Raw genomic sequence first — 27,284 nt, forward strand, 5'->3', positions numbered from 1 at the left:
AAGTAGGCAGAGAGGCAGGCAGAGAGAGTTGGAGAAGCAGGCTCCCTGCTGAGCAGAGAGCCCGATGCGGGACTCTATCCCAGGACCCTGGGATCATGACCTGAGCTGAAGGCAGAGGCTTTAACCCACTTAGCCACCCAGGTGCCCTGAAATTTAAGTTGCAACCTTACCTTAAGTTGTAAGGTAAAAAGATTAGCAAACAATATTCATTATAATAGATCCAATCCTTGGATTATAAATTCAGAAATCTCTGAAGGATATGCCTCAGCAGAAAAGACTAGATAATGAATGAAAGCTAGGCATCAAGTCTGTGAATTACTAGTTATCCCCCCACGACCACTGCATATGAAATATCATTTTGTGGTTAAAGACTGAAGCAAAAAAATTATTTTTGAGAAGAAAACTAGTTTATTGCTTCTATTTCTCTGATCCAGCTCCTATTTTCTCCATAAATCCTTTTCTCATCTTGACCCCCCACAGAGTCATAAAGAAGGATTACAACACAGTGAAAGAAGCAGTATTTGAACAAAAGGCAAATAATAAATAGGAGATCATAGTATTATACATTTGCTGTAGACATAACATAAATCCCTGTTGACAAATTCTGGTATGCAAAAAATGAAACCTCTTCCCTCCTGATGCTACAGCAATAAGATTTTATTCAGTGCCAAGACATGGACTGAGGACAGGGTACCTGCTCTCAAACATCAGTTTCCAGAATTGACAGTGAAACTTCATTGTCCCTACTGGCATGGCCCTGAGAAATCTAGTGGTTCTCCATGGCTATTGAGTTATTCCTGGGGGAAAAAAAACATCTGCTTGTAGTCCCATTTGCCTAATCTACAATGCCACCATTTCCACCCTGGTTCCTTGCCTTGTTGTAGCTGGGAAGCATAGCCCAGCAATCCTATTTTTCCCAGAGGAATATGCCCATGTTTCTCTACTCCTCTAGCCTGGGGGAATCTACTCATAATCTGAATGAAATCTTTCCTTTTTCATGCTTTTTCAAAATAGCTTGTGCATGTCTACCACTATAGTGTTTTCTGGATACAAAATTTAGGAACTAAAGTATATTCATTGCTTTCTGCACTGCCACAATCTCCTAAAGTGAAAAAGGACAAAATTTGCCAACTGCTTAAAGGAGGGGATATAGGTAAACTGAAAGGGAAGAAATAAATCACAAATTAAGATTTCAAAATATTTTCCAAGCAAATATGGAATAAGAGTGGTCTATAATAGATGATTAAATTGAAAAACAGATATCCTTGATAAGTGGAATAAAATTGAGCTTTCAAGTCTCTCTAATCTAAATATCCACTGACTCCTGCCCCTCCACATATCCCTGTTCATAGCCTGTTTGCAACATTGCATACTTGTTATGTTCCTCCTTGAAAAAATTCAGTGTCTTACTTTTCTTGTTGTTTCCTCCTTAAAAACCATTTCAGTATTTGGCATATAACTGCCACTGACTTTTGCCACGAAATACTAAATAAATAAATAAATAAATAAATAAATAAATAAAAAGAAGGAATATTTTAACCACAGCATTTCAAATACATGAAAATCAAAAGAAATATTGGCATAGTGGTTAAAAAGAGAAGCCAAAAGGTGGGTAATGAGCTTCACGATGACAGTTCTTTGAATGTCTGGAATCACGTGTAAGGTCTAGTACACACTAGATCTAAATGCTTGTTGAAATTTTGAAAAAAACTATATAGTATATATATTTCCATAATAGAGTCTCTCAAAACAGTCTTTAGGGTCATTTTAAAATTTGCATATATGATCTAATTCCTTGTGGCATACCCACAGATCTTCTAAAGAATAGGTAGTTTACCACCTAGAAATATAAGATATAAAAACATATATATAGAGAGAAGTTTGTGCAAGAGGCTAGAAACTGGCAGTTTGCCAATGAAATTTGCTTTGAGTCATAAGCTTCATTCCCTGAACAAATTATGCAACAAAGGATAGCCTTTGGGCAGTTTTTAGGGAGCGCTTTGGTATTATCACCTGTGGAAAGGAAGAGCTCTGACTGGAAAATTTGCAATCTCAACAATGGACCTGGACAAATCCATGGGAGTTCTGAAGCTGAGATTGTCCTATACATGTGTCTCAAGTTCTGGGGAGGGGTAGAAATATTTGTATCTATGTTACTGAAGGTTTACTACTCCAATAGGGGTGTCTGGGTGGCTCAGTCATTAAGTAGCTGCCTTTGGCCCAGGTCATGATCCCAGCATCCTGGGATCAAGCCTCAGCATCAGGCTCCCTGTTCATGGAGGAGCCTGCTTCTCCCTCTCCAGTTCCCCCATGCTTGTGTTCCTTCTCTTGCTATCTCTCTCTGTCAAATAAATAAATAACTTGATTAACAAGTGGGCAAAAAATTTTAACAGACACATCATCAGATATAACAAATATTACACAGATGGAAAATAAGCGTATGAAAGGATGCTCCACATCATATGTCATTAGGAAAATAAAATTAAAACATTTGATACCATTACACTTAGAAGAATGGCCCAAATCTAGAACACTGAGAACACCAAAACCTAATGAGGATATGGAGCAACAGAAACTCATTTACTGCTGGTGAGAATTCAGAATAACACAGCCATTTTGGAAAACAGTTTGGTGATTTCTTATAAACTTTGTGTTGACACAAAAACCTGCACACAGGCGTTTATAGCAGCTTTATTCACATTTCCCCAAATTTGGAAGCAACAAGATGTCCGTCGGTAGGTAAATGAATAAATACACTGTGATATATCCAAATGACGTACTATTAACTGACGCTACAAAGAAATAAGGTTTCAAGTCACAAGAAGGTGTGGACACTTGCATGCATATTGCTAAGTGAAAGAAGCCAGTCTGAAAGTCTAGATATTATATAATTCCAGCTATAGGACATTCTTGAGAAGCCAAAACTATGTAGACAGTAAAAAGATCAGTGGTTTCCACGGGTTGGGCTGAGGTAAGGTTGACTACGTTGAACACAGAGAATTTTCAGGGCTGTGAAAATACTCTGTAAGATACAATAATGATGGATACATGTCATTCTACATTTGTCCAAACCCACAGAATGTACACCACCAAGAGTGAGTAAAATGTAAACTATGGACTTTGGGTGATAATGATGTGCCAGTGTAGGTTCACCAATTGTAACAAATGTACCATAGAAAACAAATGTAAGACATGTTGATAATGAGGCATACTATGCATGTGTGGGAGTAGAGGGTATATGGGAAATATTGTTATTTTCCTACTTATTTTTCAGGGAATCTAAAGAAAAAAGGATCTAAAGAAAAAAAAAGGTGATTTTTTAAAATTACCCTTTAATTACCCTTTAATCACATAAATAAAACAGTATTTCCTTCTTACCTAAAAGCAAGAAGATATATGACATTTTGATAATGTTTCAGAGTATAAATTGGTAGGAGCTTCAAAGTAACTACCTCTTTGCTGTAAAATATATTATATCCAGTTCTGTGTCTGATTTTGCTGAATCTTCTGGTTCCAATTGTCCTCTCATGGTTACTGTCTTTTTATTCAGTATTTTATTTAATACTGGATTTTATTTCAAACACTATACCAGATAATAAATAGATAATGTGATATAATGGATCCAGATGAATTAGTAGTCCCCCCAAAATCACCAATAACTGTTTCACTTACTAGTGTTTATTTATATTCTTTTTCCCTAGAAGTTCTGAGGAGCCTCTCATAAAAAAACAACAAAAGCAAAGTACAAAATAGAAATAGAAAAACAGGTCCAAGAATGAAAGAAAATTAACACAACCAAAATTCAGCTCTCATTCAGTTCTGACTTTGAGTATCCAGGCAGCAAGGTCAAAAGAAGAAACATGCTTGTTTATACAGTTTTGGAAAGAAGAATAATTATTTTAGTTTCTCATCAAGACCAATATTTTCCTGTTATTTAACATTATAAGAAATCTTCCAGATGGGACTTAATATAATGGATACTAATTGATATAACAGGTATAACATCTTTCGATTCTTTCCCTTAGGAAACTTAAAAATATATATCAGTTTATAACATAGAAATGCAACCGAGGAACCCAGTTCCTATTCTGGTAGGAGCTAAACTAATGGGCTTTAACAATTTAGGCCTTTAATGGTTTAAGTGCTTTAATTGAATGTTAGGTCTCTCATTCTATTAGCCTTTTGGACTGTGACTGTATTATCGATATTAGATAACAATGGATTTCAGCAGAATATATTGAAATTATTGGAAAAGATATTAAGAAAAATATTGGGAAAGGATTTTTCAAAATTCTCCCAAGCCTCTCATGAGGTTTCTGCACATATTTGTGCAGATTGTGCCTCGCCCAAAAGCTGAGTGTGCCAGTGGGCACTCTGCACTCTGCTCCATAAGCCGTCATACCAGAGTAAGGGGTATCTTGCTGTAATTAATCTACCCAGAGGCAGATCCCTGCCTGTGACAGATGGACCATTTAACTTCCAGTCTTAATCCTCAACTCTATTGGCCATCTATGTTATAAAGGATGACAAAACCAAAAAAGAATATTTCTTGCTATTGTAATCAGTTCAGTTTTCCAAATTTCTACAGCACTCAAAAGTTTTTTGTAGGGTTCATCTGAATATTTATCTGTATGTATTCACTTCCTAAATCAGAAAGAAAAGAGTGTCTTGTAAGTTTCTCAACTTCCTCTGTAGCTAGACAGGGTCACATGACCTTATTCTTTATTTTTCCTGTTAAATGCAGATCAGATGACTGAAACTGAGGTAGCCATATTGCAGCCATGAAAGAAAGTAATATGAAATGCAGCCTAGTCCTCTCTGGCATTACTTAGCTACCAAAGCCAGGAGCTGCCTACCTCCAACCTTTTCTCTACTTTTGTTTACACTACTGCAAGTTGGGTTTTCTGTTTTTATATCTAACACACTCCTTACTAATATAGGGCCATAATAGCAAAACAGGCAGCAATAACAATATGCTCACAGCAAGCTCACAGAGCTCTATAGCTCTTTTAATTCTGACATATTAGATACTCTTACTTCTAGCACACCTTCTTCAAAGCCTGCTAAAAGTCTCTTTTAAAATAATTTGTTTCTTTGATGGTCAGTGTTTGTAAAAGAGCATTTACCAGTACTGTGTGTGTGCATGTGTGTGTGTACAACATCATTCAGTCACTGCTGAGTCATTAGCTCCAAACTGTGCATCAAAACCTTTAGCCTCTTCTCAGAAGAACCTCCCCACCCCATCATTTATTTTTCCTCTCAGATTAAAACACTCATATATAAATAGCAATCCGCTTATATTTTATTCTAAGAAGAAGCATAAAGTCATTTAATATAACAACATGAAGGACAAAATTATTCCCATGAAGACCTCTGACCTTTCCATGGCACTTTCAAATGTTTATTTTTATCACTTGCTTTGAGAATACCCCTTTACATGGTGGTAGGTTTGGAATTTACATTTTATCCAAGTCCAACAGAATCCATGTTAATAGACTTCCATTCTTGCTTGTTCTTCTATAACATTTCCCGAGAGCTCATCACTGGGCTTGAACCCAAAATTCTGTCTTCCTTTTCCTATATTCCAAGCACCTGATAAATAGGCAAACAGATTTCTGGGGCACGGGTAGCACTGCCAGAAGACAAGGTTCAGTAGTCCCCTAGTGGCCTGAAAGAGTTCATGCAGTTTACTAAAATGCTTACTCTACTCCACGGAGGTGTGAGAGATTCAATAAGCAGCAAAATTATTATGTATTTGTCAGTTAGCGCCTTCCCTTCCAGAAGGCCCAGGAAGCACACTCATAATTCCACGTTGTCTAGGTTTGCTCTCCAGTGGGTCATGCACATGGTCCATCCAGGTGTCATACTGTCATATCACCATCTGAAATTTTGCTTTCAAGTTTGGGATATATAGTCTTCTGAGCTATAAAAGACACCTTAGGAGCTAGCAACGGTAACCCCCTTACCTGGAGCAAAAATAAATAAATAAAAATAAAAATAAGTTATAAAAAGGAACTCAAGATAGAAATGACACCTAGATTATGAAGCAATGGAATCAGGGAGGCCATCAGAATTCTAGGCAGTTGCTCTCTCAAGATTTTTGGGTTGCAGTGAATGTCTCTGCAGTGATTGTTTTTGTTTTTTTTCTGCAGGACCACTGCATTTCTTGTTCCTCTCTGTCTATAGCTATTTCTCTGATATAGCATGAATTTGGCCAAATATGCCTTCCTCTAACCCTGTCAGCCTTAGTAAATTACATAGACCAATCTCTATTTTTTTTTTTTTAACTTCATTTCTAAATGGTAGAGGGCGAAAAAAATGGTTTGGCCCCAAATGATAACAACAATGTTGATTATGGGTGATGATATTTGTAGTGATGTAGATGGGTGGTTTTGCTTCTTATTTACTATAGGCAATTTCCTGTGATAAAGGCTTTAGTGAATTTTTAATTTAATCCTCACCAAGACCCTGTAATTTCATTTTATAGGTGATGAAGATGATACCTAGAGGTAAAAAATAATTTGCCTGAGTTACTTGCCTGCTGATGAAACCAAGTTAGCTGATAGCAAAGTGGTATAATCAACAGAGGCTTGACACAGGATCAAGCAGCACAACCATAACAAATTAAGTCCCTACCCTTATAAAATAGTAAGGCAATTCTCAGAGAAAAAGTGCTGTTATGAATTCCTTAGACAACTCCATCATAGTCTGCTACATACGGCCATGACATTTTTCAAATCCTCCAGTGAGAAGCATGAAATCTCTCTCTATTGGACCATGTTTATCTTCCAGTCTTTTTTATCCATTATATTCTTGGTTTCTTATTTTCTAGTTTCTCAGACTTATTTGCTGTTTATAAACATACCATGAATTGCCACACCTCTGAGTTCATAATGCAGCCTGGAATGGTCTGAGTTCATAATGCAGCCTGGAATGGTTTTCTAATCTGCTCAAAGTTTATTCAAGGTCTCAAGCTCAGTCCAAATGTTGTGTTTTTCATGAAATAATCCCTGACCACCCTCCACCCCCATACAGATACTTTTTAGCTCTGTTCCCATTGCACATGGCTAATAATTAACCATAGGGATTTAGCAATCAATATCTTATCAGTTCTATTATGTTAATATTAATATCTAGAATATGAGCTTCCTGAGGATAAGCATTATTTTTTTAAATTTCTATATCCTCAGCATCAAGTGTTTGTCACCAAGCACTTAATAAACAAACATTAAATTGAAGTGATACTGGTTGAACAGGCATAAATCATGAATTCATAGACCTGTGATCTTTTGGACATGACTATTGTTCCCTCAATATTTGTGTTTTAAGATTTGAAATTGATATTGCCTGCCTATACGTCCATGCCATATAATGTGTTCAACATTCTATTGGTAACCAAGCTAGAACAATTTAAAGCTGGTGACCAGAGGACTTTCTCTTTATTGTCCTTTGTCTCCCAGAGCAATTTTATTCTTATTGCATTGGATCCCCAAACAGTATTGCATGGGAATTTTCTACAGTGTCCACAGAGAGGTCAGGTATCCCTTAACAATATAAAAAATATTGTTGGTCCAGAGGGTTTAACAGTCCCAATGTTAGAAAACAGAGTTATCATATATAAAGCATCAAGTATGAAAGTATATTAGGAATTCGAGATAATAACTAGCTCTGGAATATTAGGATAGATACATTTATCTTCTGTGAGCCTTAGTTTATCCTTTATAAAACAAAGATAAAAAAAACAAAGATGAAAATTGCTACCTTATAATACAGTTTCACAGATTAGAGATAATATCAATGTACATGATTGACATACAGTAAGTGTTCAACAAATATTATTATTATATATTCTACGACTTTTTCTTCTTCTTTTAGTATCTACTAGAGATACTAGTAGTATCTCTCCATTTTTCTCCTCCAGTGTACCTCCAAGGTATATTTTACCACAAGTAAACACTTTAAGTCCCTCATCTCACATCACTTCAGAGAAACTCCCTCATAGAATCTTTGAATCCAAATATTCACTCAAGGTCTCTACCAAACAACTCCTCCTTACAATGACCCCAAATAGCCTTAGGGATTATGTCATTTCCTCCTGAAACAAACATCCATTAAATCTACATGCGGTGTTTTATGCTATACTTGAATATTTTGTTAACAGGTAACTCATTTTCCTTTATGGTACTCATTCCATCTTTGGATAAATACCACAGGTAGAAATTATTTCTTTTATACAATGGAAACTTATTTTTCACTGCATTCAGTCCAGTGGCCTTATCTTATACCCACTTTTGAATTCTGATTCTGCCATTTTTTAGCTTTGAGATTAGGAAAGTTACATACTTGCTGATTTACAAAATGGACTTAATTAGACAACTCATAGATTTTTGTATTAGCAGTGAATAAGTGGGAGTCTATGGATTCTAAGCCCCTGGTAAATGTTAAATATTTAGTAGTTATTATTAATATTATTAATATTAAGTTAATTCTCACTGATACTGTCTTAACTTGCATTTATTATTTTTAGACTGACTTGCTCTCCATAACAGTTTCTAAGGCATACAGGGAAAAATGTTTCAAGTTCTTACCAGGTAGGAAGCACTTACATAAATACCAGAATCCTTTGGTACAAGCCCCTTCTACACATGGGAAAACTAATGGCTCTCTTATATCATGGAAAGTACTACTTAGTGTTTAGTGCCAAGTTTGCATTTTCTGTGCAATAATTTTCTCTAATCATCCCTGAGTCTTTATAAGGTATTTTATACACACAAACCTTGTTGTTAGTGATGGTATAAGGAGTTAATATTCTCTTTAGAGACAAATGTGGCTTAACTATTATTTGTCTCTTTTAAATAAATAAATTTAATGAGAAAACCATATCCATTCTCTAAGAGTAAGTATACTAGTACAACTCACCCATGATTTTTTTTTTTTTTTTGCCATACGAAAAAAATCCAGTCTTAACACCTTATTAAGTTTTCTCTCTGATGATAGAAATCAGAGATGGATGATAAACATATTGATAGAAAAAATCATGCAAGTCTACAAGAGCTCAATACAGAGATACAGAGTCCCATGCTTAAATGAAAATAGTAAGTTGTAGCAAAAATGAACAGAGAATTATTTCATAGCATCATATCTACCACACAGTTAAGATTTAGGTTATAACTGTACAATCAACAGGAGTTGAAAATGTGGTCATCAATTACAGTCAGTGTAGTGTGAAAAGAATAAGAAGAGATATGGAAACCAGGTCCTATAATGAACAAGAGAAGATTTTAGGAATGTTAACTTGAATTTGAGTGTACATGATAGCTATACTTGTTTAGATGGTTGCCATGTGGTCTTTCCCTGACAAATTATTGTGTATGGTTTCAAAGGTGAGAGCTAGGACCAGGGCACAAGTTTCAGCTTAGCACAAGTAAAACTATCTAAGAAAACAGATGCTGAATAACACTTATCAAGAATACTGGGGGATATTGATATTTGATGAATAACAAAAAAATTCCATGTAACAGTGAGATTCTGTAATCTTAAAAAAAAAAAAACAACTGCTTCACAGAAATCTTTCAGTCTTACCCTTTTCTATTGTTTCTTTTTAGTCAGAGCTACTTTATTGAGATGTTCCTCAAATAATTTATGTCATGTCTTCAGAAATGACTCTTAAGACTGCTATATGTCTGAAATAGTAATAATTTAGAATTTAGATTCTGATGATACAGACTGTGAACTTGATAAATATTGTGTAGATCTGGCATAATGATGGTCATGTGAGATATTTGATTCTTTTTCTTATGTTCCTGATGTTCTAAATATGTTATTTATATATATATATAATATTTAATATATATTATTAATTTAATTCTATATAATTAAATATATATACAGAGAGATTCACAATGCTTTTCTTTATTCTCATTTTAAATCATTTATTTAAAGATTACAATTTTAAGGATTAAAGTGACTTCTTTTTCTTCAACTTCCATCTACCAGACTGGACAGAGAATGTTATTTCCTAGGTTCAAACATTTTGCTTTTGACCTGTGACAAGCCTAGTGAAATAGTGCCAGCAAATCATCAATAAGCATGAGCAGAGATGCTTTATTCTTACAGTATTTCTACAGGAAGAACTTTAATCAGCTATTTGCAGACATCCATGAAACTGATGAATTTTCTAAAGATAGTGGTAGGACCCATTTATGGCTTAGCTTGAGCTGTCCTATCTTAAGAAGGATCAACAAAGTACTTAAACAAAATATATTAACCGAATAGTAAGACAGTCAAGTGTTGTTCTAGCATATTATAAATGCTTTTCAAAGAATAATGAGGGACAATTTTTAAATGCAGAGGAAAGTTGTCTGATGTAATAAAGCTGATGAAATCAGAAAGAGAACCCAAAAGGATCTCAATATTGTTGGACTTTTTAAGCAGTAAGAGCTGTGTAGGAATCCTTCCGTGAACCACAGAAATAATAAATGCTGAGCCCATTGGAACATAATCTCAATCAGCAAGATGCCACTGCTTTCCAGATTTCCTCACAGGGCCCTGCTAATTCCATGCCAAAACTAGCAGTGGATTTCTTCCTTCTAATCTCCCCTAATGCCTTATTCGATTATTGTCACTGCTCTCCAACCATACACTGTCCCTCCGGACTCTCCTTTCCCAAGTGAGTCTACCAGAAGACGCTGAGTGTCCATCAGGATGTAGTCTAAGACCACAAGCCACCTTGCTCCACGTGAAAAGGCAGAAGAGAGAACAAGTTTTGCGGGCAACCTCTTCATCTCTGGATTGCTGGCTGAAGGCAAATAGGGAAAAGAGATATGAGGGGTCTGGACGGTTACTTTAGTTGATTGGCAAAGTCAGGGCGGGGAGATTTGTTAAGAGGAAGGAGATCACAGGAGGAGGGTGAATTAGGCATTACTGAGCACTGCAGGATGGCATCACCTCTGCTCTGGCTCTACATTCTTCTATGGTGAGTAAGATTTTTTCCTGATTTTTCATTTTAGTGCAGAGGAAAACGAGAGCACACACCCACTGGGTGACTTCTATACCAAATCATGGAAGAAGCCTGGGTGGTGTGGCATGTATTTGTGGTGGGGTACATGAGTAGGGAGTGAGGATCATGGACTGTTTGCTCACAGGGTAGAAAATACCCTAGGGACACTTGAAGATGAAGAAAGCTTCTACTCCAGAAACATCAGTCGGATCCTGGACAACTTGCTTGAGGGCTATGACAACCGGCTACGTCCAGGATTTGGAGGTGAGAGGCAGCATCCTTACTAAACCAAATGTCTATATTCTCCTTTCCCCCTTCCCTTTGTCTAAGACCCAGAGGCTTCATAAGGATTGCAGATTGGTAAGGAAAGGGGTACTAGGAGAGGCCACATGTTCCATCCAGTCTCTGTCCCTTCCTCTGTTTGTGACCTTCTACACATATTATTTGAACCCTCTAAGCTACAGCTTCCTCAGCTGTAGTATGGGTATACGAAAAGTGTTTGCCTCGTAGAGTTGTGTGAGGGTAGAATGAGATTCTCCATTTAGAGCACTTTTCTAAGCATTTGTTCCCACCCCCCCCAAAAAAATTACCAAGGTGTGTTAGTTATTGTTACAATTATTATGAGAATTCTAACTTAACTTCTCTTCCATTCCTTAAATTTTTCAAATTGACCAGAAAATTTTCAAAATAATGCAACCGGTTTGAGTTTTCATAGTTGAAAAACCCAAGGGCTTCTGCTAATGAATTCCTTTAGGAGGGATTGCAGGTTCTAACCATGAGAAGGGACTTTGTGGTAGGGTCATTAAGTTCAGAGTCCTTAAAATCACTGGTGATATTTGCCCCCATGCTTCTGGGCTAATTTCAGGTGCTGTCACTGAAGTCAAAACAGACATTTATGTGACCAGTTTTGGGCCCGTGTCCGATGTGGAGATGGTGAGTAAGCTCTGAGTGAGGAGGGTAACTTTACTTATTGGCTGGAGGGCAGAGTCCCAGAACTAATGATCTTGGACATTGTTACCAAGTTTGGCTCCATAGTCCTAATGCAATATGTGTGTTCATGCCAGGAGCGCATGGTCATTAGAACAGATTACTGGCTTAATTGCCTTGACATTTCACTATGGGCTCCACTTGAACACTTTAACCTGCGGGACTTTCTAAGATTCTGTTCTCTCTTCTGGCCATATATCATGCACCCATTATTTTCTACAAAGATAAGGTTTCCCCATTTTTATATAATCCTGGTAAATTTTTAGAATAGAAAAAAAGAAAAATCAACAAAGATGATATATCATGTAAAAGTATATTCAGAATATCTATGAAACTTAAAATATGGCTGTTTTCTGTAGCACATCATTTTCAGTATATTTTATTAAAACAGTGAAGGGCATCATTTGGAAAAGCTAGTGCTTTGTACCTTTTGTGTTGCAAATGGACCAGTAGGTGTTCTGGGAACTCTGTTCCAGGTACAGATGGCTGTAGGATTCGTAAGAGATTATTTATAGTAAGTGGCAATGAAAATCTGAACTAGTCTTCTAGAACAAAGTGCATCATGATATTTTTTCCACAGTTTTCAGTTACCATTTCCCCCTAAAAGTAAAATATAAGTACTAAAATCTAAATGCACACAACTCTTAAAATAATTGAATCATTAAAGTTTATTAGGGAAATGTAGCTCTGGATAAATAGTTATTAGAGACTTTTATCTTCTGATCTTTGAGCTGACAAGAAAAGAAAGAGGCAAGAGGGGGAAAAAAGGAAGTACCAGAGGAAAGAAAAGGAGAAGGGAGGAAAAAAAGTAAGAAAGAAAACGAGGAAGTGAAGGAGAGGGAGAAGGACTTTATTTAAGAGATAAATGTCTTAAGACTTGAAAGAAAGGAGAGTCAGCATTATCCAGAATCCTCAATTATTTTACTATCATATTTTTCATTGAGTACTGACTCATCCCAAATATAAATAACCACAACCATACTATACTATATTGTTGAAGTCTGGGGAACACTTGACACTTCATTTTATGTATATGTCTCATTTTTTAAGTATATTTGTTCAGTAGAGAGCTTGTTAAAGCCTGGATCATTATTATATGGTATACTGTGTGTCAAATTATATTTTAAAAATCCAATCACAACTTATAGTAATAGGTCTCATACAGGAACACAAAAAGTAGACAAAGCAATTATTGGCAATATTTTTATATACTTATAAGCTGTTATTTATCATTGACTTTTTTGCAATGGCTCTTACCATAATTCTTAATATTTCTAATGTTATTTCATAAAAGCCACAAATTAAAACTCAAAATTTCAATTATGCATGCTTCAATGATGCTCTGAGTAATCATGGTAACATTTGCTTTTATATTCTCCAAGAACAATATAAAATTATTGGGATGTGCAGCCAGAGTACACTTACCAAGCAAAGTTTACCCATCCTTGGAAGTTTGGTAAATGGTAATAAGGTATTTGGAGACACCTTTGAAAGTGAAGAAGGCACTGAAGACTTTGATGGTAGGAAGGCCAGCACAAAACCTAGACTGAAAATCTTTTCATATTTTTCTTCTAAATTAATGGAGGGAAATTTGATAGGTCAGTAGATGGAGAGGTGGATGACTGATAGAAAAAAGGAAGAATGTTGAGGAGGGTCAACGTGGAAGAGGGAGTTTGGCACAACACAGTGCTATCTTTTATAATGATATTACAAACTTTGAGTTTGAGAAAAATAATAATTACTGAAATCACAGGTTCTCTGATAATCTGAAGTTACTATCACAAAAAGTTGTTTTATTTCCAAAATTTTAGAATTAGATATATAAGCTAGTGAATAAACTATTCTTAATAAATTATCTCCCCAGCTTGCATGAATATCTTATTTTCTCATAGGAGTATACGATGGACGTTTTCTTCCGCCAGACTTGGACTGATGAGAGGTTGAAGTTTGGGGGGCCAACTGAGATTCTGAGTTTGAATAACTTGATGGTCAGTAAAATCTGGACCCCTGACACTTTTTTCAGGAATGGCAAAAAATCAATTGCACACAATATGACAACCCCTAATAAACTCTTCAGAATAATGCAGAATGGAACCATTCTATATACCATGAGGTGAGGTTTCCGCAATTCAGCTACCTCTAATCCAAATGATTTGTCCACATACTAACATAGAACCATTTATTTTAATGTCCCTAGGCTTACCATCAATGCTGACTGTCCCATGAGGCTGGTGAACTTTCCTATGGATGGGCATGCTTGTCCACTCAAGTTTGGGAGTTGTAAGTTATTCATTCAAAATATAATTATTGGGACACGTGGGTGGCTTAGTCAGTTAAGGGTCTAACTCTGGATTTCAGCTGAGGTTATGATCTCAGGGTCCTGGGATTAAGCCCTACCTCAGAACTTCCCACACTCAGTGGAGAGTCTACTTGTCTCCCTCTTTCCTATACCCCTTTTTCTGAAATAAATAAATCTAAATAAATAAATAAATAAATAAATAAAGGCAGTAGTCTTTTAAAAATACGTGTGTGTGTGTGGGTGTGGATGGGTGTGTAGGTGTGGGTGTGGATGATTATTTGATTGTAGCCAAAGACCAAAAAGCAAAAGAGAAATGTTACTATGATATTCTCATTGTTATTCCAGGAATATACTTACTTAATCATGTCTGTCAATCTTATAAATAGTCAGAGGTTTTAGTTACCCAGATTAAAAAAAAAAGAAGGAAAATTTATGTTTGTAGCTCCTTTTTATATGGACAAAATTTGCCCTGAAAAAAAAAAAAAAACTAGTAAGATTCACTGTTATGTTTAATTGGTTTTAAAAATTCAGATGCTTACCCCAAAAGTGAAATCATATATACTTGGAAAAAAGGACCACTTTACTCTGTCGAAGTCCCAGAAGAATCTTCAAGCCTCCTCCAGTATGATCTGATTGGACAAACAGTATCTAGTGAGACAATTAAATCTAACACAGGTAAGAATTAGACCAATTCATGAATGTAACCCAGCAAGGTGACCCTCATACACATTTTCAAAATATCTATTTCTTTCTTCTCTGCATTAGCTATCCTGGGCTACATTTGCGGTTTTGAAGTGATGAGTAGCCTTCTTTAAAATTGATTTTGCAACCATGTGCATAAAAAGATTTATGTAACCTTGGAATAAGTAGTTTTCTATGCATATGACACAAAGAACCCAACCTAAAACAATGAGCTGATGTATCTATCATCTGCTTGATCAAGTATCTTTGTCATACAGAGAAATATGACTTTACTTGTTTTCTTCCAGCCCATGTTAAAGATCTACAAGATTTATTTCCAGCTGCATTCTTTCTGCACCCTGTCAAAAGCAATAATACTGATATACATGTTTTCCAACAGGTGAATACGTAATAATGACAGTTTATTTCCACTTGCAAAGGAAGATGGGCTACTTCATGATACAGATATACACTCCTTGCATTATGACGGTCATTCTTTCCCAAGTGTCTTTCTGGATTAATAAGGAGTCTGTCCCGGCCAGAACCGTATTTGGTATGCTTTCCACTTTGGCTATACTTCCACTCATCTGGCTCTTATTTCTTGTGTAGGTTAGGGGAATATTCACACTAGTGTACTTTTTCGATCCACAAAAGAAACAGACTCCAGTCTCATTCAGGCATATGTATGATATTAAATGACCTTTATGTTATCCCAAGCTACGTGGTGAATCCACGAAAAACTGTCTTGGCAAGAATTCTGGCTGGATTCCTGTGCCTTCCCTGTGCCCTATTTAGGAGTGTTTTGTTTTGTTTTGTTTTAATCTCAATTTGCTTTTTCATAACTAAGGAAAAGCAGAAAAGTAAAAGTGACATGTAAATTCCTGAAAAGAAAGGCTATTGAAACTTAATACATAAATTATATCTATTATAAAGTATATCTTGCCTTAATAGGTTGAATCATAATAAACTGTTGTTTTTCTAGATCTCAAAATAGTTAAATATAATCAATTTCCCATGTTTCAACCTCTTGAGTTCACTATTTATGATATGTGGAATGACTATTAGTTTTGAGAAAAAGCTGTAACAGAAAATATCATCAATAACAAAAGCCAATTTTTTCTGGGTTTTCATGATTATACATTTAGAGAGGTTTATAGGGAAGATCTGAGTTGAATTAAAATCTCAGATGAATTTTTACTTTTTAATTTACTATATTAAAATACATCTGTTTCTGCAAATTATAAAAGAATATCTATATAATGATGTTGATCATCTTTAAATTACGTGTATTTCCCAACTATTATATAAGACATAAAACTGCTGGTAATGGAGTGATGAAATTATTTTCTCATGAGTAAATATTTTACCTTAAAACTAAGCTAGAAATTTCAAAAAATTCTGAGGAACCTAATTTTATGTTTACTATTCATACCAGATAGACTTCTTAAATATGTTGATAGACATTACCAGCTATTCAAATTGACCAAGAATTCAAGTTTTTAGTACTTAAGTGATTATTTGTTATAAACTTGCTTAAGAAGTAACAACTAGAATTACAAGTTAAACTTTACAATAGTTAAACTAAATTGAATCAGAAAATATTTTTTTGAGCAACTACAGTGTATATGGCACTATACTAGGTATTGAAGAATACAAAAATGGTAACACCTATATAATAATTGTGAACAATTATAAAACAAGATCAAAAATTACATTTGGAGTGTTTAATCCACTGACACATTCTCATTTGATGTTGGTTTGGGATTCCAAATGCAAATACTGATTTAATGATCTAAATGATTTAATGATTTAATGCTAATACTCATTTGATGTTGGTTTGGGATTCCAAATGCTAATACTGCATTTTTTTTTTCACTTTAGGGATCACCACTGTTTTAACCATGACCACATTAAGCATCAGTGCTCGGCACTCCTTGCCCAAAGTGTCGTATGCAACCGCCATGGATTGGTTCATAGCTGTTTGCTTTGCTTTCGTCTTCTCAGCTCTTATTGAGTTTGCGGCTGTCAACTACTTTACCAATCTTCAGACACAGAAGGCCAAAAGGAGGGCACAGATTGCCGCTTCACCCCCAGTGACAATATCAAAAGCGAGGGAACCTTTGGAAGCTGAGATTGTTTTGGTAATTATTTACTTTTCTCATGTTACTCATCAGTATAGGAAAAGGCAGCCTAACAGTAATCACAAACAATTAAATAGTGCAAAAGTACTATTAGCTGAGCACAGGTTACACAATTATGAATCCAAGGCCAACTTCTTTTCCAACTTCATAGCAAACAACACAACACAACACAACACAACAATCTTCCATTTTTCTTTGCTCTAAACTTCTGGCTTTCTTCTTTTATCATCCTCACTGGTACTAGCAGATTCCAAGCTCTCAGAGGGGATGAGAACAATTTTTCTCAGCCTTTAGATGTTTCCTTTTAACAGGTTTACTTATACTAATTAGGGAGAATAAAGTGAAAAAAAAAGTTCCTAATGAGGCTTCAGAGTCTGAGGGAAATAAAGAGGGACTCTACAGAATGGACAATTTTTGTTAGAAATCTGCTTGCTACTTCACTCCATGAAGGCAAGATGTGAGTATTAGGTCTGGGAATGCCAAGTCATAAGCAAGGTTTTTAATTTTCATGAAAACTCTCATGTCCACATTTGAATATTAAATACATGTTTTTTAACATGTTTTTATTCAAAGACTTATAATTAGTGACAAATAGCTATAAAACTCAATTTAGATTTGCTGTGGCTAAACTTTGGTCCTCAGAGGTTATTTTGAAAAAGAAACAAATGATGGCATTAATAATTCAAGAGTCATAAATGCACTCCCAAACTTCAGTTTCACATGTGAGTAAATATTCTCAGCAGTTCAGCTGCGCACACTTTTTTAATGGATTATAGAAATGATTGACAAATATAAACTTTTATGTCAATGCAAATTCCAAATTGTAGTTGTTGAAAAGAAGAAAATTTCACTCTGTAAAATCAAGTACTGCTGACACTTTGAACTGAAAATATCTTTATAATCAATTCTGGTGAACATTTCCAAATCACAGAACCACATGTAGTTCAACTAATCCTGGGTTAACTATAATGATAAAAATCACAAAGCTATATGTGTTTTGTTCTCAAATACTCGGGTATTTATTGGATAAAAAAATGATAGGTCTTATCGAAACTTCTCTTTTGATACACGAAGAAAATTGTTTGAGAATTTATATTTTCTTTTTTTTTTTTTAAATTTTTTATTTTTTATAAACATATATTTTTATTCTCCAAGGAATAAAACAAGGCAGATCCCATAAGTGAAAATATATAATTTAAAGATTTTTTTTTTAATTGGTTCTCATTAGGAAAAAAAAAAAAAAAGTTTGCCATCCAGTGATCCAGACTAATTGCCTCTGCTTACAAATCAAAAACAGTGTCTTGGAGAGAGAAAATGTTTGGTGCTAGCCAGTAGAAAAACTAGGAATTGATTGCAGGAGTCCAATATACACAGATTTACAGAGGCAGAGGCTATCTCCTCTCCAACAATTCCTCAAAGTCTGATATATAAAAGAATGCATAACACAAAATAAAACATTTTCAGAATGTGAGGTCATTCCCAAAATTCTTCTCTTGACCTAATGATGTTTTCTTTATATATGTGTATTTTGAAAGACCACAAGTAAATAAATTTTATAGCAGAAGGATGCTAGTCTGAAAACTCAATCCAAAACCCTCAAAAATACGGTTTTCAGAAAATATTTTTGAGAATCAGCTTATGTTTGTAAAAATAAGTGATTATGTTATAAGCTGTCGGTATCTATATAGGTATTGCCCAATGATCACATATTGTCTTAACATATATCTATATGATATATGAATGAAGAATTCATATTTATCAGAATTCAGTTTAACAGTTTCCTTTTAGAAATTCAGTAAAAATGCAAAGAGAGAGTCATGAGAAACAAGATAAAAAAATAAGTCCAATGATTTTGAATATATTCATTGATCTGGTATTGAGTTGAAAAGACCAACTTCCTTACTTTAGCTCTTTTGAAATATGTATTACTGAGAGGAATATGATTTCAAATCCTTGGAGAAAGAATGGAGTTAGCATTTTCTATTATTTTAAAGATATAATTTATTAATAAGATAGAATTTAAGATCTCAGTTCTTCATATAAGCTATCTTCCACAATTCTAAAATAGTAACATATAATGAGCAGGTACTTTGGAAAGCTGGATTAAAAAATGCATTTAAATCATCTCGAAGTACTTTTTTCTTGCAAGTTGCCTTTTTTTTTATAAAAAATTTTATTTCTAAACCTGGCTTCACTTAAAACATTTTAAGGTAATGAAAAGTACCATTTTGTTTCTGAAAGGGCAGGTCAAAGAGTAAAAATAAAGACCAAAATAAGCAAACCTAGCCATACAAACTTTGTAGGTATCAAAAATAAATATAGATGATTACATAGAGCATTTACATTTTATTTATTCATGTCAAACCTTGGCAATTTGCCTTATATGATGTAGAGGAACAAACATAAATTACACATTTGTAATTTATACAACACAAAGGTATATTATGATGGCTAGGCCGTTTTTTCTTTCAAATGCCATGACATTTAAAAGTGCCTATTCATTTGTAATCAAAATAGCATTATTTGAGTAAGTTAGACATTGAAATAGCAAACCAATGTGGAGGTTGAAATAAAATTAAGTGCTTAGATGTTTCATGTGATTCTAAGTTATATTTTAATGTCCTCATTGCTTCTCACAGGAAGCTACTTAGAATGAATATAGGAAACAGTTTATCACTTTGATTTTGACCTTGAAATTAAATATAATAATGACAAGGAAATTCAGGAGTTTTAAATCTAATACTCAAACCTGAAGAGATATTTTAATTTTTTTTTAATTTTTTATAAACATATATATATTTTTTTTAATTTTTTATTTTTTATAAACATATATTTTTATCCCCAGGGGTACAGGTCTGTGAATCACCAGGTTTACACACTTCACAGCACTCACCAAATCACATACCCTCCCCAATGTCCATAATCCCACCCCCTTCTCCCAAACCCCCTCCCCCCGGCAACCCTCAGTTTGTTTTGTGAGATTAAGAGTCACTTATGGTTTGATATTTTTATCCCCGATAGAGGAGAGGACCGTTCTTCGGTCAAGGGTATACGAGTAGCTGCGCTCCCCTGCTAGAACCTCCAAACAAACCTGAAGAGATATTTAAAACTAATACCTCAGAAGTGCTTTCTGGTTTTAAGGTAGTTGGAACTAGATACTGGGTTTTGGATTTTTTTGTCGTTGTTTTCTTGCTTTTTTGTGGGTTTTTTGGGGTTTTTGTTTGTTTGTTTGTTTGTTTTGTTTTGTTTTTAGATTATGAGAAGAAATTATCAACAGCTTCTTTCCTGCTTTTACAGTGCTTTTCCTTATTGCTTTTATCTGGTTTCTTATCTTGTCATTAAAGAGTTAGTCTTATCTTCATGTTTTATAAATTGTTATGTATCTGGGGTATACTTATTCTGCATATGAGACCAAGTTTGGACCTCAATCACTTTTTGGATGTTTTGCTAGATTCCTTGTTATTTTAAAGGTCTAAGCCCTCATTATTACGTTCTTAAGAATGAACTCCCTCCACCCATCAACACATCCAGTCTCGCTTTCCTTTTTCACAGAAAGTGTGATGTTCTTGGTAAATTATCTACAACAAAATTGGCCAGAATTTCATTAGTCAGGACAATGATTATATTTATACTGTTTATATTGTTTATTCGCTATTTTTTCCCTTTTCATCTGGCACCCATTTATTGAGTATATATGTATTCAATGAATTATTCATATTATAAGTACTTGTTAAACGATCTTATGTTCTATATCCTTTGTAGAATGCTAGAATATATTAGTGAGTGACATCAGTACTGCCTCTACTTTCATGAGCTTCTTGCTGAACAGGAAGAAAGACAAACGTATGAGCCATAATGAATCATTGTGACAAAGGCTGTATTAGAGATGTATAGGGGCTAATGAAGAGTCATGCAAGGGTACCTACCACAGGCTGGAGAGAGCATCATTCTGGAGGAAGTTTTGCCTGAGTTGAGAACCAAAGGATGATTTTGGTCCTGTTCTAGAAACACTAAATCGGTTCCTAGAAACTTGGGAATAGAGAGGGAAATAAGACATATCCTTTCCATATTCCCTTTCAAGGTTGGGATGATCTGCTGGGTCATTATCACGGTTGCCTTCCACCCATGTACAGAGATAGAAAGCATAGAATACTGAAAGATTAACCTCCCGTGTTCCAAATATTGTCAAGATTTCTTTGAATACTATCATTTACTCTGTAGCCCATCTGAGACTCAGTCCCTGCGCCATGGTTGTGCTATTTCATAATTTAAAGAGAGGGTAGGTTGGATTGGATGAGGGGTGTGGGTGGTTAGTTCTTTCCCTATACCTTCTATCAAATCCTCATCCAATATTCCCTTCTTTACCATCTAAACATTCCAATATGGTCTGGACATGTACCTAGCACCACTGACCCACCAGACTGCTGCCAAAAAGCTGCTTCTTTGTAGAAATTCTGGAATCGTCTCTGTCCCAATTCTACCAGCTATTACGTAGATGCAAGAAAATTTGATTTGAAATTCTTACTTCCTCCACAATAATTAATATAATAGTTTTTTTTTTAAAAATCAAGTACTAAATGTTTTCAAATTTCTCTTATATTTGGTGCCTCTCTTTGCTGCTTCTAAAAACAGATGCTTTTTTTTGTCCCTTGGATAATGTAGCTGTGGTTAGAATATCTCTCTTGAGAGGTAACCCATTGCCCCCTCCTCTTTAACGTATTAGAGTTACTGAATATTGTATCAAAGTACTTTCCATAAGTACTTTCCAAATATCTTATCTTTACATCAAATAATTGATTGTCATAAAGTCCAGTTTGACTCAAACTACCTTTGCAATATGGCATTATTTAAAACAAAGCAATGCTCTATAAATACCCAAAGCAGGATGGCATTCAGCAGCAGGGGAGCCCTGGAAAAATTCAAAACCACAGGTGTTCCACTCAAAACAGTGACAGCCCCAAGCTGAGCCCTCATCTGGACTCTGACAAAAACCTATTTTACCATCAGCTGAAGCTGCTGAGCTTACAATAGAACAGGCGGGGTCTGATGCAAACCTGTATCTTGAATGGCTTGCAAAATTGGCTTTCTTTTCACTTCAGAAATTCAATGTGATTCTTCTAAATTGGAGTCCGGTTTCCTGTACTGCCAATTCCCAATTATTCAGGAGCTGATTATCCAGCATGTGGGTTAGCCAGACCTCTTCCATTTCCTTGAGTATGTCATATTTGCTGCTTGCTAGAAACACCCCCAGTAGCCACTGGACAGTGAGACAGCTGTAACTCTAAGCCAGTGATACTCAGTGGTAGGTGACTTTTCTCCCCAGAGAATATTTTGCAATGTCTGGAAATATTTTTGGTGGTCACCACTTTGGGGAGGGAGATGCTCCAGGCATCTTCTGCATAGAAGTAGAACCCACAACTGATGCTCTTCAACATCCTATGAAGGACAGGGCAATGATCCACAACAAAAAAGTTGTGACCCCAAAATGTCAATAGTTCTGTGTTTGAGAAACTATATGCTGAAACTTAAAACTGATGGGGAGAAGCCATAATAATTATTTAGAGTGTGATCTTTAGCATCTGAGAGTGATCACATTCAGGCACTGCCAGTTACTGTGTGAGCTTCCCACTTAAGCCTTCATTTGATTATCTCTAAAATGAAAATAATAATATTTCATCATAGTTTCTTTTTCTAGGAATTAGCAAAATAATGCATGTAAAGTCTGTGTAGTGTTTGTCAATTTTAAGCATTCAGATATGGTACTTGTAATATGAAACAAGACACTAAAATACAATGTTAAATAATCATAAAATTTTTTGTTTTCTTCTCCTTGCCTGATTACTTAAGAAATCCTGGAAATGTTCAGATTTTCATTCATTTGTTGCATCAGCATATGCTTATTAAGCACATACTATGTTCTGTGCACTAACTAGGCACTGTGGGGTGCTTATACTTGACAATAAGATGCCCTCTACCAATAAAGAGATTTCATGTCAGGAAAAGAGATAAGGCAGAACAGAAATAATATTCACAAGGAAGAATGTGATAAGAGTTAAACAAATTATAGCATTTAAGTAAGCAGAAAAGGGTTCTCTTTCTTGAAAATCTATTATATATATATATTATATATATAATATCATCTATCTTATCTATGAATATTTTCTTTCTCAAATTCTTAAAAATAAGAAAAACTTACAGAGAAAGCAATAATTGTCCTTAGCTTTAAAGATGGCAGGTAAGTAGTATATGGAACTGCACTCAAGGGCTTTCTGACTCTTTTGTCCACTTAACTCTCAAGGAAACTTCCATTGAGATTGTTTGGAGAAGCAGATGAGGAAAGGGGAATACTGTTGTAGGGGATCTTTCATTCCAGGCCCAAAATTTAATGCCATTAAAAAATTCATGGTATTTTTAGTGATGTTGCTTAACTCCAGACAAGGGTCATTTGGTAATTCTTAATAAGTCATGTGTGACATTGTGACAATGTCAAAAGATTGACAATTAACGCCCCCCCCCCCCACAGCTCTACAGAGGGAGAGATAAAACAATGCCTTACATCTTTATGGTAGATTATGTTTTATAATAACTTTTTCATCTCAATGAACTTTTTCATGTCTGCTCTCTTTCTCCTTAAAAAAAGAAATTTTAAAAAAAGAAATAAACATAAGCAATGCATGCTATTAAAAATCCTGAGTTTAGAAAGACCATCTACTCTAAGGCTTTCCCTTGTTTTACTCTATCATGATCCTTGGAAATTTTACTAGAGTAAAATATTTTAATATTCCATGTATCTGGGAGGAGGTTGACTCTTTTTAGAAAATGAAATACTAACACATTTGCTCTTTCAGGTGGAGAATATTTCAGTAACATAGTTAATGGCTAAAAATTCAAATTAGAGCCTGAGATACACAATAGAAACTCTGGAAAGTAGGTTCTATGTTTATTCTCTATAGGCAGCATACATTGAGACCAACATACCACTACTCTGGTCCTATCCACATGCTAACCGGTGACCCTGGATACAGTAGTCCTTAGCTGTCACATGTTTTTGTAGAAAGTATCACTTATTTCTCAAGATTGGCAGACTGAGCCCTCACTATTTTAAATTATCTTTACCACCAAGACCTATGATTTATTTAATTATGTCAAGAGTCCCTAGGATAATACTGGGCCAATATATAACAAAAAAAGATATTCTTTCCTTGCAACTCACCATCAGACTTAACTACAGAGACTCATTTTTGCTTTTGGTGAAGAGATTTTCCCACAGCCTTTAAATGGGCTTGAACTCTCAATGATGACTATTATTATTTAGATACTCAGTAAATTCCATGACAAATCAAACAGCAAAATTCAAAAGGGGACTATAGAGAAAAGAGGTTCTTAGAATTGTTGATTCTCGCACTCCAAATGTCACCACATCGGCAGGTCATTCTGGTCCTGTGGCTCAACCGGCACAGGGGAGGTGGCTGCCTCATCCTGTTGCTGCAGGGTTGCTGGCTAAAGCCACAGGAGTCTGCCCACGTGAGTAACATACCCTGCCAGGCATCAAAGTGGTGATTTTGCTGCCAGGGAGAAAACAAGGTAGTTTTACAAGAGCAGAGATAATGTACAGCAAGTGTTTGAAGGCAGAAACCACCAAGGACAACCTGGTCACAAGGAGAGTGACTAGTACAGGATATAGACAAGAAAAGATACAAATCAGAGCAAGGTCCTCTAGTCTCCAAGTATGAAAAGAGTCTAAAGCAAACAAAATTAGAGTCCCTGCACTAGACCCAATACTTTAAAGTGAAGACAAGAAAATGTGGGGATGATGAAACAAGGATCACAAATGACCAGTGTAGTTTATTACTAACTGTGTGACTATGGGCAAGGTATTACCAGCTCCACTCTCTGGACTTAGCCTTTTCACCTAACAATTAATGTACTAAGTATTCCTTTCAGGACTAAAAGGGCTGTCTTAAGATTTCTAGTGACAAAAAAGAACATGTAACAATTTTGAGGTCAGTAAATGAATCATTTTTTGGTGACTTAGGATGGAGGGAGAAGGGACCAGTGGAGAAGTTCTGAATGGGAAGCAGAAAGCTCTCAATATTGAACTTCTGAGCTTAAGAGACAGCTGTATTTCAAGGGATGAAATACGGTTTAGGGGTATTGGTACTCTGTCACTGGCTTTTCACATACATGAGCACCTTAGAATTTTTGTGGCTATTATCTCAGCTGGGTCACACTTACGAACGTGTGAAGATGAGGATGTAGGCTAGAAGAATGATATCAACTAACTGAATTGCTATATTTTTTGTATTAATTAATTGTCCATATATTCCAAATTGAAATCCCTCTCGTTGCCCACACTCATTGCCCTATAGGTTTATGCATTACCAGGGAGAAGGGGTTGGATAAAACTTTGCAACCTAGTTTATCTCTTCCTAATGGCCCAGTGGTCAACACAGTTTCTGGGATGTAGACTATGCTGGCATCAATTGCTGATGTATGAAATTATAGGGTTTTGGATGGCAGCAAATCATTTTTTTAAAATTTATTTTACCACTTTCTTAGAAAGATAGGACCATCAAATACTAGTAAAAACTTGCTAATATTAAAAAAGAAATTTGCGGGGCGTCTGGGTGGCTCAGTGGGTTAAAGCTTCTGCCTTTGGCTCAGGTCATGATCCCAGGGTCCTGGGATTGAGCTCCGCATCGGGCTCACTGCTCAGCAGGGAGCCTGCTTCCTCCTCTCTCTCTCTCTGCCTGCCTCTCTGCCTACTTGTGGTATCTCTTTTTGTCAAATAAATAAATAAAATCTTTAAAAAAAAAAAGAAATTTGCTAATATTTCATCTTACCTAGTATGTAGTCAATAATATCTGTTCACGGTGAAAAAGTAAATAACTATGTGATCACTAGTCTTTTACCTAGGCTGAATATTTATGTCTTTTGCCTACAGCATCCTGATTCCAAGTATCATCTGAAGAAAAGAATCACCTCTCTGACCTTGCCAATAGTTCCATCCCCTGAGGCCAGCAAAGTCCTCACTAGAGCTCCTATCTTACCGTCAACTCCTGTCACACCCCCACCACTCTCTCCAGCCTTTGGAGGCACCAGTAAAATAGACCAGTATTCTCGGATTCTCTTCCCAGTTGCATTTGCAGGATTTAACCTTGTATACTGGATAGTTTACCTTTCCAAAGACACGATGGAAGTGAGCAGCAGTGTTGAATAGTTGCAGCCAGGACAGCTTGGATGTTGTAAGTTCTCATTTTCTGATAGCATTGAGACTTGTATAGATGCTTTTCTGAACATTGAAAATCTGTAACATATAGCTCTGAGTAGCATGTGTAGGTCAAAAAGCACTAATGTTACTCCTCAACACTAGAAGTTGAAGGTTGTTGAAAAATATGACTTTTCTGTATGTGGGAGAAAGAGTTTGTAAGAGAATAAGATGGACTTAAGAGGAATTTGCCAATCTTTGTCCTTCATTGTTCAATATTTTAATTGTCACTGTGAAGATCATTTACCACAAAGAATATAAAATAAGAAATGCCAACACTTCCAAAGGTTGCCTTAAACTATGTTTATTTTGGCTTAGTTCTCAAAGACAGCAAAATATAAATAATCTAAATATTTATCAATAGATTAATACCAGCATGTTGGAGGCCTTTATGCTAGTAAAATGGTTTTCAGTGTCAAGCCCATATTGAGCTTAGCCATTTTTTTTTAACCTTGCTGTGCTATTTTACCTCAATGAATAGATAAATAAAACAAAGTATGCATATGTACATAGCTTTAGTTGGGCTGCAATACAGTGCTATTTTATCTTAGTAAGCTCTTCTTTCAAAATAATATGTTCATCATAATTCCATGAAATTGTAGAAAACAATGAAACTATGACAAAGCCTTGTTATATTATGACTGTGGCTATAGCTTATATTTTCTACCTATGTATACCACTAAATAAAACAATAAACATTGTTCTCTGGATCTATTTAATAAAGCTGGGGAGAAGATTTCTCTTAAGTATGAAGAAATTAAGACACTCTACTTAATGTTAGTGTCCCTGATGATTCTAACAAGTAGAAAGTACAGGACAGGTCAGCTCAGTCACCTCACCCTAAACATTGAAGAGTCTGTTTTCAGAGTCAATCTTTCATCTCCTTCCTGCTCCCTCCACACACTTTCA

The 27,284-nt window shown here is 35.4% G+C and overlaps 1 protein-coding gene across 2 annotated transcripts; it reads left to right on the forward strand.

Moving 5' to 3' along the window:
• The first annotated feature begins 10,526 nt into the window (after positions 1-10,526).
• Positions 10,527-27,076, forward strand: GABRA6 (gamma-aminobutyric acid type A receptor subunit alpha6). 2 transcript variants are annotated; one of them, XM_059174226.1, is made up of 9 exons: positions 10,530-10,975; positions 11,145-11,263; positions 11,865-11,932; positions 13,879-14,099; positions 14,184-14,266; positions 14,817-14,960; positions 15,367-15,519; positions 16,848-17,107; positions 26,052-27,076. In XM_059174226.1, exons 1-9 carry the CDS (start codon positions 10,938-10,940, stop codon positions 26,325-26,327), a joined length of 1,362 nt encoding a protein of 453 aa, XP_059030209.1. In that variant the 5' UTR covers positions 10,530-10,937; the 3' UTR covers positions 26,328-27,076. The 2 variants fall into 2 exon arrangements, with proteins under 2 accessions (XP_059030210.1, XP_059030209.1); XM_059174227.1 differs by lacking the exon at positions 11,865-11,932 and having other exon boundaries at positions 10,527-10,975.
• The last annotated feature ends 208 nt before the right edge of the window (positions 27,077-27,284 follow it).

The sequence above is a fragment of the Mustela lutreola genome, chromosome 5 (assembly GCF_030435805.1).
Source record: "Mustela lutreola isolate mMusLut2 chromosome 5, mMusLut2.pri, whole genome shotgun sequence".
Classification (NCBI taxonomy): domain Eukaryota; kingdom Metazoa; phylum Chordata; class Mammalia; order Carnivora; family Mustelidae; genus Mustela; species Mustela lutreola.